At 36.6% G+C, this 13440-nt stretch overlaps 1 protein-coding gene across 1 annotated transcript in view; it reads right to left on the bottom strand.

The window, feature by feature from the left end:
- The window catches only part of DMD (dystrophin), a 1897222-nt gene that overhangs the window by 171400 nt on the left and 1712382 nt on the right, over positions 1-13440 (bottom strand). Inside the window, 1 exon segment of the mRNA XM_039846417.1 lies at positions 13077-13137. Coding sequence (XP_039702351.1) covers positions 13077-13137 — 61 coding nt within the window.

Raw genomic sequence — 13440 nt, 5'->3', positions numbered from 1 at the left:
CTTTGTGTAAGTTATATAAATGTCTAACCACTATGCTGTACACATGAAACTAATATAAAATAATATTGAATGTCAATTGTAATTGAAAAATTTAAAAAAAGGAATGTCTTCTTTGAAAAGGATACATGAAACTTGGAAATGGGAAAGATATATTTATTGTAATACTCAAGTCAAAGTACCAAGAATTGCCCAATTAGGGTTTATATAAAGTTCGTTTTCAAATTAAAAAAAAAAATTTGGATTAAAGCATACTTTCATAATTTATATTATATACTTAAGAGTGGCTTATATATCTTCTGATTGTTTTATAAGCAGAAGTGATGCTATCGTGTTCAGGATCACTTCCCTTATTTCCCAGAGTAATACAATTATGTAAGAGCTTACTATTATTTTATAACGTCTGTAGAATTTACAGCATTAGACGCTTATGCCTAAATTTAACCTCTTATTGGTTTATTATTTCACCTCTGCATTGCTTTGGTGTTTTATATCCCAAATTAAATTTCCCAAACATTTCCTTAGGTATATTATTAACCTGTACAACAATAATTTGTTCACAACAGATACCACTATTAATTATCTTTGTAATTATTTTACCATGTCTCTATTTTTTTTTTGTTTTGTAATACATATATTTAGGCAAGAACAAGCGAAAAAGAATTTTAAATTGACAAAATGCTATGAATAGATTCAGCAGAAGTTGGTATAGTCAGCATGAAACTCTGAATAAAGTTACCAGTCTTTGAGAAGTATATCCAACAAACCTAAGTACTCTTTTTTCAGTCTCCTATTTATACGACTTGATGATAAAAGTGTTTGTTCACTACGGAACTAGATGTCCTTCGGATAAAAATATTGCAGGTCTGGGATTCATGCTTCCCCTAGCAATATTGATTTGCTGGGGGATTTTTTTCCCCCATTCTTACTCAGTGTTTTTAATTTAAAATATTTTATGTTTATGTTGGTTTGTTCCCAGTGCTTTATTGAATTAATTCTGTATTTTTTGGGCCACAGCAACTACTGTAAAGGTATGGCCCAAACTGTCAGATGATATTATTCAGCATTCCTCTGCTCATCCCTGATCTTTCAGAGGTAGCTATTTTTATTCAGTCTATTAGGCATAAGAATTTTTAGATTTTAATTTAAAAAAAAAAAATGTTCTACATCTGAGACCTCTGATATACCCTGAGTTATAGTTACAGTTACACTCAGATAACTTCTCAGGAAAAATGACTTTGCAGCTTGAACATGTTTTTTTCATCCTTCCATATTAATTTTTTCCAGTTCACAAGTCAAAACAAGATTAGTGCGCTTTGAATCTACCAGCCAGTATAGAAAGATCAAGCTTATACCTCAACATTGAGCTGCTTCCTTTTAGCTTATACATCTTCTCGAGCAGTACATTCAAGGACTCGGAATATAATTGGCAATTTTGCTGCTGATGAACGAAGCTGAGCAGAGTAAGGATGACTTTCGCTACTCAGCAGTGCTTACAGTAAAAAGAAATGGCTTGGTGGCTGAGTATATGAAATATGAGTCTGATAAACGACTCTAAGTTCCTTGATAATAAAGTCTATTTAAAAAGATATAGTGAGATGACTTTTTCCCCTACCAAACTGGCTATCTTTTTATCAACATTAGACATTTATGCAATTAATCTATTCTCTATGTGTTTAATAATGACAGCTAATATTTACCAGAGAATTGCAAGAACTGGTTGATTATAACCAAATGCCAAACTTGAGGTCTTTTCTTCCTCACTGGATGCCACTATGGCTGTGCCTCAGTGTCTCAGATTCTACCACCTACCTCATCCCAACTTCTTTCGGAATCTTTTAATATTAAAACATAGGCTTATATGCATTCACTGAACCTTAGCTCCTGAAGGCAGCCTGTGCATTTTGATGGAAATAGGATTTGAAGGCATTTTCATAAGGTAGCCTCCCAACAGTTTTGGCAACAGGAGCTGCTGCACTTCAAACAGGAACAGATGCACTTCAAAATACTTTCTGTAAAATAGCAACTTTCAAAGATTCTCAGTTTATAGGACAGTTCAATTAGGCAGCCAACCTCATCAAGCATTTCTCTCTGATCTCAGCCAATTGAAAAACAGATATTGAATAAACTGATGGTTGAAATTGCTGCCAAAATATAATTCAATCAACTGTAATTACAGTGGGATTACCTAGAATAAAAACATTGTATGAAACACCTCTAATCTGTCATTATCTATTCCTTTATAAGAATATCTATTAGGATCACAGCTCAGTTCCCCAAAATGTGCTTAATCCTCAAAATCAAAACAAAGTATCAAGTATTTATTTTCAGTTTCTTATGTGTGAGAAAATAAAGTGCTAAGAAGGATGCAAGGATGCATAAGGCACAAGTATTATCAACAAGTTCACTGCTTAATTGGAGAGACAAGGGATATGAAAATTAACAAAAACATTTCAAACGTTAAACAGATGACTTAAGACTTCAAAGCAGTCATGGAAGTGCTTGCTATCTCTAAGATCTATTCTAAGGTAACTTTTTTAAAAAAGTAAATGTCATTTATATTATTTTCAATGTAGAAATGTACAACTGTTATATCTCTCACTAATCTTGACCCTGGCTTTTTCTTAGACCTGTGATTTCCTAGAACTGGAGACAACATGGTAAGGGAAAATATATTGGCCCACTCATCCTGCTTTTCTTTCCTTTCTCTCATTGCAAAGGGACTTTTCAAATTAAAAGGAATACACATTGTGTAAGTATAAAGGGTTGAATTTCAAATCCGACTCACATAAATCATACATTCTTACCTAACGCCAATCTTTACTAATGATTCAAAGAATTATAAATACAAGACACAGAGCAAACATTCTTTCCTTGGAGGAACCTGAAGTAATCTGACTCATCTCTCCCAAATATCCCTGTTCTTTCATATTATGATATGTTTTGGTTTCATATTAACAGAAAATTTTTTTAAAAATTTAGGTGGAAACACTGACACTGAAAGGAATCCAGTTCAGTCTCCAAAGCCTTCCATTTTATAATCTGTTAATGAGAAAAAATAAAAAATGCTCATGTGACTATGCCCCATTTTCCATCTAGTGATGACGCATAAATCCATAAATTCCAGGTTTATTTACAATAAGTGAAGTAACCATACCAAGTATGTCCTGCTAAAACATTTTATAGACAGGGACTTTTGGGTATCTTTCTGCTGGTTAAATGCCATAAACGAGACTAACAAAAAGGTCTGGGAGGTTATTAGCATGTTTATAATGTGTTTCTGTTGAGCCGAGGTCATTTATTACTCTCACATCCCCCAGGGACTGCTGTTAATATTCTTTCCTTCTCCTCCTCTTCTTCCTCCTCTCCTTCTTCCTCTCGTCTCCCCCTTCTCTATATAGACAATCATGTAAAATTTTCACGATTTTTCTTTAAATTTTACCTGTAAAGATATTTATACCTTGAACTTTTGCCATACCTATGCTTGGCCCCTCCTGCTCCATTTAGGGGTCATTCTTCCCTATTATTTGATGGTTTGGGGGCAGATATAAGAGCAAGGAAAAATAATTAATCTGGCTTCATATTCGATAATGTACTTATATTTATAAATCAGTACCGGGTGACTATATATTCAGATAGAAATTTTTCTTAATCTTCAGGAAATATGTTATTTTTTATCCTCAAAAACATATTCATTGCCCAAATTGGTTTGGTGATTTTAAGTCACAAGAGAAAAGATAAGAAATACTTCTTTGCCACCATATGGTTATAATAATAAAAACAAGATATTCTACAATAATGAGGTGTTCTACATATAATGTATGGGGCGACCTAGTGCTCAATGCCTGGGGAAGTCACCACCTATGGCCACAGGCCATATGAATTTGCCTTGTTAGGCTAGAACCATAGGCCTGGGATTTATGGGAAAGATGAGACTTTATTTGTTGCTGGAAGCGGGGAATGGTGTCAAACTTAAGGGCAGGCTCTAGTGTCGAAAAGGCTCCTTAAGAGCTATTCCAGTCCACCTGAGTTGACTATGTCCTTCCTATCCTTCAAAAAGACTTAGAATTGGGAGTACGAGCTAGGAGAAACACATTCTGTGGCATTTATTAGGTTACTTGTTTTAGCCATATTCTCATCTCAGCAAAGCCCTGATGGAGGTGGCAGGATGTGACTCAGAAACCCTCTGCTTTCTCAGCTTCCACAGAAGAGGGCTGACCAGGTCTTTGTTTCATTTTATTTTTTTGCCCTTTATTCACAAAAGCAGCAAGGAGAAACTGGGGTCTCTGTAAGAGCATAGTGGCAGAAGTCGATTGGGTAAGTAAGCCAAGGGAAAAAAAAAAACCCACTAGCAATACAGGGAAGGACTAATAGGGTAGTGTTGGCGATGCCCAAGATGGCAGCCACACAGCGGTAGTCTGGCCACACTTGGTTATACTAAGGGCCAGTTTTCAACCAACAATACTATGAAGTTGAAACAGCTGGGAGCAACAGGTGAGATGATATTAGTATTATTAATTTAAATCTCAATTCCCTACCCTTTTGTTATTATTTTTATCCCAAACCTCAACAGCCCCGCCCCCAAATGTGTCCCGACTCTTGTCATCCAGTACACTGGCTAAGCTGCCAGGCGACCAACTCCCACCCTACCTTACCACACCCAGGTGGGGAGCTCCAAGCAATTCTAATCGACTGGGGCATGCATGTAGCGGGTAAGGATGGGGGCTGCGGGGGTTCTAGACTGGAGGTGAGGTGGTACAAAACCAATGGATGTCATAAGGTTGGAGGGAAAAGTGCAGAGCTGGGTCATTATTAGCACGACTTGGGTAAGCCACCAACCTCTCTGAGTCTCAACTATTCTTGATTGGATAATAACTGCTGTTATCCTCGTCAATTGGAAGATACAGCTAGTTTATCATTTAGCACTTCATAGGCACACATTGAACATTGCTTTTTTGTTCTGTCTAGGAGATAACATGGACTATAACTATGAGATACTCCCTTTATAGAAAGCTCAAGACCAAGAAAAAGTGACCAAACCAAACAGGAAACAAAAAATTCCTTCAAAAACAACAAAGAGGCAAGTTAAAGAGTATTCTTCACACTGACTATCTGACATATGATGGCTTTGGGGACCAAGATGAATGTGGGTAAGTTGAGAAAGAAAAACCAAAAAAGCAATTGAAAGTTTCAGGAGGAGCAGAGAAGCTCCTCCGATTCATCCACCCAGGAGTTATGATATCACGGAAGACGTGATCATTTGCTGAATGCTGGCAGCAGCCTAAGCCCCATATAGGACCTGTTCTTAGGAGCTTTCCAGACGGCTGAAAGTGGAGACATTTTTTTCTATCTTGTACAAAGATTTAAAAATTTTGCAACGTGACAGCACTAAATTATACAATGCACTCGGTTTATTTTTTTAAAGAAAGAAATTATATGCATATGTGCACGCTAACATTCTTCCAGAAAAGTATTTAATTCTTTCACTCAACTCCTCCCCTCCCCCACCTCATCCCTTGGAATGAGGGAGGGGAAGACTGAATGGGGATTTGTAGTTTTCCCGCTGAGAAAGGGACATTTTCTGCAACCAGGTCAGTGTTCAAAGGACTAATGCTCTAAGGAAATCATCCAAAGTGGAGAGGCAGTTCAGGGTTATTAAGTTATTTTCCAATGCTGTCTGGGCTGCCGCAGACCTTTGTGAAGGCAACAAGATGCTGCTTCCTGGGAGAAGAGGATAAGAGGCAATTAAGAGAAGCTTCGGAGAGGCTCAGGAATGTTTGAGAATTCACTCACACATACCCCAAATTATGTGGGAACTCCAAGAGTGAAAATAAACTAATTTGATCAAAGACATATTTGTGTCCTAGGAAATATTCTAAACATGTAGCTAACACTGGATATATCCGTATGAGTGTTTTCCTAAAATCGGTATCTAGTAAATGTCGATTAGACTTTCATTCGATTTCAGAGAAGAGAAAGAAAGCTAATTAATGCAAATATTCCTTATGTGCCAGAAAGTGGAATGGTTGTGAGGTTAAGTAAATTATTCAAATAACGGAGTCAGACTATGATAAAGCTGGGTCTCAAATGCAGATTTATTTGATTCCACAGTCCATGTTGTTTTCCACCACAAGATTATGGAAGAAAGAGCATGTTTAAGAAAGTGAGAGAAAGAAAATGAAGGAGGAGTTGAAATAATTTCCTCCTCTTTGAGGGAGACAGACCAAAATATATTTTATATACACTGTCACATTACCAAAAGTGCCATCAATGAGGCTGGGGACGCCTATGCTACACCTGTGTAATATGAAAGATTTGGGGCCTGTACATGATATTGTATTTTAGCTGCTCCATATATGTGTATATGTATACATGCCACCTCTTTAAGCATTACATATGCAGAATGCTACAAAAATTTTCTGTAAAATAAAAACTTAACAATGTCATTCTCTTAAGATTCAGTAGCTACTAGTTCCCAGCCCCCAAAGTAGTTCTTGTACACAAATGCTTAGAGAAACACAGCAGTTGATCAACTTAAAGCTCTATTGACCACTGGAAAACCAGAAGAAGAATCACAAGTGATGCTTAGGAAAAACAAAAAGACTCTAGTTCTACTGAAACAAAGAAAGCCAGAACTCAGAGTGATCTGAGGCATTATCTAATTCTATTTCCTTATTGTTGATGAGGAAACTCAGTCCTAGATGGGCTGAGTTATACTCTGAATCATATCGTTAGATAGAGACTTGAGAATCTATAGACCTCAGGATTTGGCATGTACCGTTCAGACATATATGCTAAGAATTGTCTCGTAGGCACCGTCTATAAGAGACATGAGAAACTCTGACTCAGCACACTTTATAATATTAAAGTCGATGTCTAGAGGATATGAGAGACATATTCGGGCCGTTTATCTAAATTGACACACAGGCACTAGAAGATTTTTTGAAGGAATCAGGAAACTGTAAAGCACATAGAATTAATGGTCTGTGTTCATTCATTTTTTATTAATTCAAATATCTACTGAGCACGTGCTATATGTGAGACACTATGCTACAAAAAGAGATACAACACCGATCCTCTTGGAGTCTGTTATTTCAGTCAAGGTTATGTGTATCAGCTTATGAAACTATAAAGAAAGTTGTGAGGTTTTTTTTTTTTTGCGAACCTATAAGAGACAGAAGATAACAACATCTACATATACCAACAGGGTCTATGAAAGCAAAGGCCAGAATCAGGATTCTGCATAGCACTATGGCATCTCATTCACTCTCTTTCAGTTAATATCTTAAACGGAGTTGTTTTCATGATTATATCATCAATTATGAATTACTGACTATTCCTTCATTGTGGTTCCAGAGCTTAATGAGACTCAGCTAATGTGACCTCTGGAACCATCAAACTGCGGAGGAGAAAGCACAGCAGAGAAGACTGACCTCCAGGTTATCTCTGTGTACTAAAGACTTTTGAAAAGTCAGAGCACCAGGCTTTTGGCAGCAATTTCACAAATTTAATTACCCAGAGATATTCACCAGTTTCCTCAAAGACTGACAGTTGAAATTAGACAGCTGATTCTCTGTTACATCCACTTCCTATTATCAGTGGTGCTAAACAGTTAAGTAAAAGGTTTAATATTATTTGTCCTTCCTATCCTGATAAGATTGATGGTGCAATAAGAGTCCTCAAGGGCGATGTGAAGATTCATTTCCACTCCTCTAGAAAACCATTACAATTTCTATTTCAAAGTCAACATTTATAAAATCAGAGAATGTCAGGACTGGAAATGACTTATGATATCATGTGATTCAGCCCCCTTAGATGACAGGTGGAGAAACTGAGGCCCAGAGAATATAAGTGATTCACCTTTGATCAACTAGCTAGTTAATAGCAAAGCTGGAACTAGACTTCGAGTCTTCTGATGCCTGGTCTATTTACTGTTTCTGTTATTTCATATTGTGTTGTCGGCTGCTAAAAGACATATCTTGAAGGAAAATATACATGGGAAGGATCTTACCAGAAACAGCACAAAATTATATACTACGCGAGATGTTCATATTGTAATAAAAACTAAGAAAATCTGCCTATCTCGACCAGTGTTCAACTTAATGTCAGAAGACTGATATCATTCCTAGAACAGTGAGGTATCAGGAATGAGACACGGGGGAATGTTTTCTAAGTTGGATACCATAATCCAGTGTTCTTTATGATGACAATCTAGCTCATTCTCAGAAGATATATCCGCTGAGAACCTGCCAGCACAGATATTTAGCATGGTGATTGCCGTTAAAGCTGAGACATAGCTGAGGACTGACTGCATCTTCTCTATATAAATACAGGTACTGAAATAGCAATCGATAACTTGAAGGAACAAATAAACTAACTAAAACTTGAATCAGAGCAACTCCTGGAACGAATAATAGAGAGCTGGAGAAAGAATGAGGGTAAGATATGCTTTAAATATGGGATGAATTTAGAATCAAAAAAATTGCCCAGAATGTAGTCCTAGGAGCAATATGGTGTGGAGGGAGGTGGAGTCAAAACTCAAGTGCTGGCTACTGTGTTAGGGAGCATGGGTACGTATACTCAGAACAAGATTCATCAGTTTAGTTCAAAATAGACCAGCAGGTTACAAGAACACACAAACGCCGAAAGGTTAAGTCTAGGAAGACGGCCACAATTCCATGCAGAGAGTCAAATACTTGTACTAGTAGCGCCATGGGAATGGCAACCATAAGAAGACAGGACAGCAAGAACTCCAGCCAGCAATTTGGGTGGCAGTCACAGCAATAATAATAATGTTGACCGAAGAGACTCTTGGCTTCAGCCAGGGAGGTTTCATATTGCATTTTATTCAGCAGGAACCCCCTGAAAGCTGTGAGCAACTGAGATAAACTAAGTAGCTGTAGGAACACGCCTAGGATTGAGAGCGGAGAGAAGGGTAGATTAAGGTCATTAAGACAACATCTGTACTCTTTGAGGAAGACGCGGTAGCAGCTGCACTGGAGCTCTGTTCCGACCGCTCCTGCTCCTGACCCACAGCCGTCCAACTTCCACGAGGAAAAAGTCCATCAGGAAGCCCCGCCACAGCTATGGCTTTTTTTTTTTTTTTTTTAGAATTTTAATATTTTTCGTTTTTCAATTATAGTTGGCACACAGTACTATATTAGTCTCAGGTGTACGGCCTGAATTCCATAGCACTTCCTTGGGATCATCCCTTGAGTTTAAAGGATGTAGACTGAAGAAGAACTGAAATATACCTGCATGTATTTATAAAGAAATCAGTAAATGTATAGAACTTATATACCTAAGACAAGGACTAAGTGGAGAATGGGAAAAGTTTAAGAAACCATTGGATATACTCAGTGCCATCTTGTTTATAAGGCATCCTACTTTTTTAAAATGAAAATTACTAGGTTAACTGATGAAACAGTCATTGGCGCCTGCATCTGAGACAGAGTTCTGGGCTAGTTGCCCTGTTGCTCTAACCTAGTGTGCTATTTCTTACGCTCTTATTATGTCATCTATGCAGGCACAGACTGCATGCAAGTTTAGGATTTCTTAATTCTTTTGACAGTTCAGAATATAGGAGAATAATTTTTGAACTGATTAAGAAAGCAGTAGAGTCCTAGCTCTTGGTTCCATTTGGTTTACCCATATGGGCATATGCAACATAAAAAGGTGAAAGAACTCCTAACAGAATATGCAGCAGCTGGTTAAAGGCTATTATATTGAAATTTTCATGAGTTTGACAGTAGGCCAAAAAACTACAAAATGGCAGAGAGTGGAAAAGGCAGTTGTAACAGGTTGAACATTGTTGGTGATTATTTTTTCAGTGGCAATGAAAGCTGTAATCAAATAACCTGAAAGAGATGCTGGCAGGAATAGGAGAGCCCCAAGGGAGAGGGAATATGAAACTGTAACAATGATGTATGCTATGAACTAATAAACTAGACAAACATGTAGTTTAAAGTATCAAAATCAAGGTTCTTAGCATCATATGAATAGCTGGTGTCATAACGCAGGCATAAACACTGCCTGATTTGTAATCCAGAGCAGAAGATATTAATGATTTACAACCTTAAGGATGAGTGCATAACTCAAAAATTAACTGGAGCTGTGCTAGTGGTGTAGGAACCTCTTGTTACTTAGTCGATCAGTTTATCCCAGCAATGAAAAGGAGAAAATTATAAAGCATTAAAAAATATATATCCAGAGAAGACATCTGGCTTTGCAGCTGGAAATGTGTGGTAAAAATTCTTGAGTATAAGGCAAGACTGATAAGACGAAAAATGGGGGCTGGTTGAAATAATGTCATTATAAATTTATCGTTATTGTTCTTTGTGGACCAACAAGACATCTCAAATTATGAATGGCATTTGCCAGTGCGTGAAGTCCACTGAACCTTGAACATCAAAGTAATGTGCTATAAACAGAATATCTTAGACAACAGTAATATGGAATAATAAATCTCAATGACATTAATAATCTGTTCGATGTATATTTTCTGAACATGTGTTCTCCGTATATTACAGCTTAATATTTTAGATGTATATTTGAGAAATTATATAATCCTTATTTTCAAAGATTATAATTACAGACAGAATTAATCTCCATAAAGTTTCAGAGATATCTTTGATTAATTATGTAATTCCTCATTCCAAGGAACTGATCACCTCAGAGGCTTTTAAGGTCTCTATATTCACCTTTCTACTTAATTTTTCCTGTCTATTGTTTTATGTCTCATAGCATTAAACTAGGAAGAATAATAGTCCTAAATTATACACCAAGATTTGAGCTCTTTGAATAGGTGCCTGAAGAAACTGAAAAGGGTTGAGAGGGCATATCTGAAGCTAATTAAACAGTGGCAAAATAGAATTCCTGATTTTTTTTTTTTTAAACTAAGAATTTGTATTATGTTAATAATTAAAGAATTTAAAAAATAAAGGTAAACTTCTTGAAAAAAGCTGAGGTCTTAAGTTTTTGAATTTGGATAAGACTGTGGAATGAGTCACGCTCATTGATTCTTCCAGCTAAAAAGGACCTTAGATTTCATCTCGTCAAACTCCTTTATTTTACCAATGAGAAACCAAGGTTTGTATAGGTTAAAATGACTTGCTTGAGGCCATACGATCAACTAATAACAGAGCCAGGACTAGGAATCAAATTTTCTTATTCCCAGATCTGTGCCCTTACCAATACCGCTACCATGATCTTCGAGTTGGTGAAGGAGCCCTGGACAAATAGGAGGACGAGTAGAGAGTAGCTGCCCTCTGATTCCACGAGGAAGAGCAAGAGATTAATTTACATGGGGGATTACGGCTTTCTTGGAATTGGCATCCTCTTTACTTTTTGGTCCGAATTCATTTTCTCTTCCCCACAACAAAGTACTGGGATCTTTCGTAGTAGGTGTAACATCAGGGAGGAGAAGACAAATATTTAAGGATTTGAGCAAAGGACAAGACAAATATTTAAGGATTTGAGCAAAGGACAGTGGGACTGGGGAGGGGAAGGGGACTTAGGAATGTCCAGGAGAACATTATTAATGAACCCCAAATGAGTAATGATTTGGAGAATAATGGCTTAAAGATGTCTTGGATTCTCAGGTGGTCCTAAAACCTTGACCTCAAAAGTCTTTATTTCAGCTCATAAAGACTGAATAAAGTGAGAGCTTTATAAATGAGTTGAGAAGTAGTTGATCTCGAACATCTTAATCAGAAAGAAAAATTTGTCACAATGGAGACATTAATGTAGAAGATGACTGGAGAGAGTTCGAATAAAATACTTCCATAAAATATAGAGAGGATGTAAACAATACAGTGCGTGTCTAAGTCAGTATATTATTTAGTGAAACAGGTGATTTGAAATGGATATTTAAAATACATAGAGTGACTAAGTTAATAATATATAACAAAAATAAAATAAAAATTAAAAATAAGAAAATCAAAAAGCAGGATCAAAGTATATTAAGGGAGACTTTTTTAAATTAAGAGATACCTCGTCTGGAAAAATTTATGACACACCTTTTTTAAAGGATATGTCTCTCCTTGAAGAGCTAAAAGAGTCTCCTCACCCCCATTCCTCTGAGTTAACAAAAATGAGGCATGAAATCAAATTTCTTGAGAACCGTCGTAATGAAGACCTAGGACTGCTGTTATTGCTTTAGAACTGAATTATGAAGAATTGACGGGTAGCGGAAGAATAAAAACAGACTTGATAAAAGATGGCAGGCCGGAAAAATAGACAAACATTTAACAATTTTTAGTCAGCCTCGTGGCAGAAGCAAGTTCGAAGACTTTAGTTGGTATTGAAGACTATTTAATGAATCTGATTAATTTCGATTGTTGTTGAGGTAGGTGATTCAAAGTTTAATTTAAGTTGGACTCCCATAATTGATGAGAAACTGTTAAAGTATAATAATAACTCAACATTGTCTCTCCTCTCTCTCTTCCATGTCGACCCAATGTATCATAATTTGTATTTCATGCAACATCCTGCAGAAGGTGCTTCTAAGTACCTGTATTCTTTTGACTGGCACAAATGGCTCCAGAAAACAGTATCATTCTGTTGTTATGTGAAAAATGCTGAGTGCTATATATTGAGAATGAATACCTCAGCTCCACAAATCCAGGACTGCTGCTGACTGCTTTTTGGGTTCACGAAGTATTTATTCACCTAAAACAGTTTGTATACATATAGCTGCAGAAATCTTCTATCTTTGTCTGAATAAAAAATGCGAGGAAACCCCTCAATATAATAAGTTGTTCTTGTAAATATTCACTTCCACTACCAGTAATATTATCTGCAGCTTTTTGTTCTAGTATGAAAAATCTACACCACTTCCAATCACAAAACATAACATATATGCGGCATTAAATGGATTTTTCCTAAAGGCAGCTCCCTATTGCATCAGCAAATTTTCAGTGGTAATTTAAGCATGAGGTGATTATCCAAGCTTCCTTGGGGGAGAAAGAGCTATGTATTGCAGGCCAGGCTAATGTCACATTTTAAAAATAAATTCATTTGTGAATATACAGATTAGCCACAATAAATGCTCTTTAAAGAATGTGATGTTTCCAACTTACTTGATATAGTAGGGCACTTTGTTTGGCGAAATGGCTCTCTCCCAGGGACCCTGGACAGAAGCTGAAAAAGAAAAAAAAAAAAGGCAAGGAGGTCAAGTTCACCGCAAACAGGAAAGACAACATTAATCTCCAGAATTACAATTTTACACTGATATCAGTCTATTTACTCAGTTGCCCATGAAGACAGGATGGATTAACTGGCTGTTCTGAAGTTTCTGTACAAATCTTAGTGAAATTGAACTCATTCAGGTACAAAGACAAATGCAAAGAAAAAAAAAATATTCTACTGCTATACCTATAGAACAGATAAGGAAGTAAATGAGTAAACTGATAGGTTTTCTCTTATGTGTCTCCATTGGGTGCT

This window comes from Pteropus medius, unplaced genomic scaffold (assembly GCF_902729225.1).
Source record: "Pteropus medius unplaced genomic scaffold, Ma_sr-lr_union100, whole genome shotgun sequence".
Lineage (NCBI taxonomy): Eukaryota > Metazoa > Chordata > Mammalia > Chiroptera > Pteropodidae > Pteropus > Pteropus medius.
Note: the sequence above shows the minus strand (reverse complement) of the source record. Positions and strands in the feature narration are given on the sequence as shown.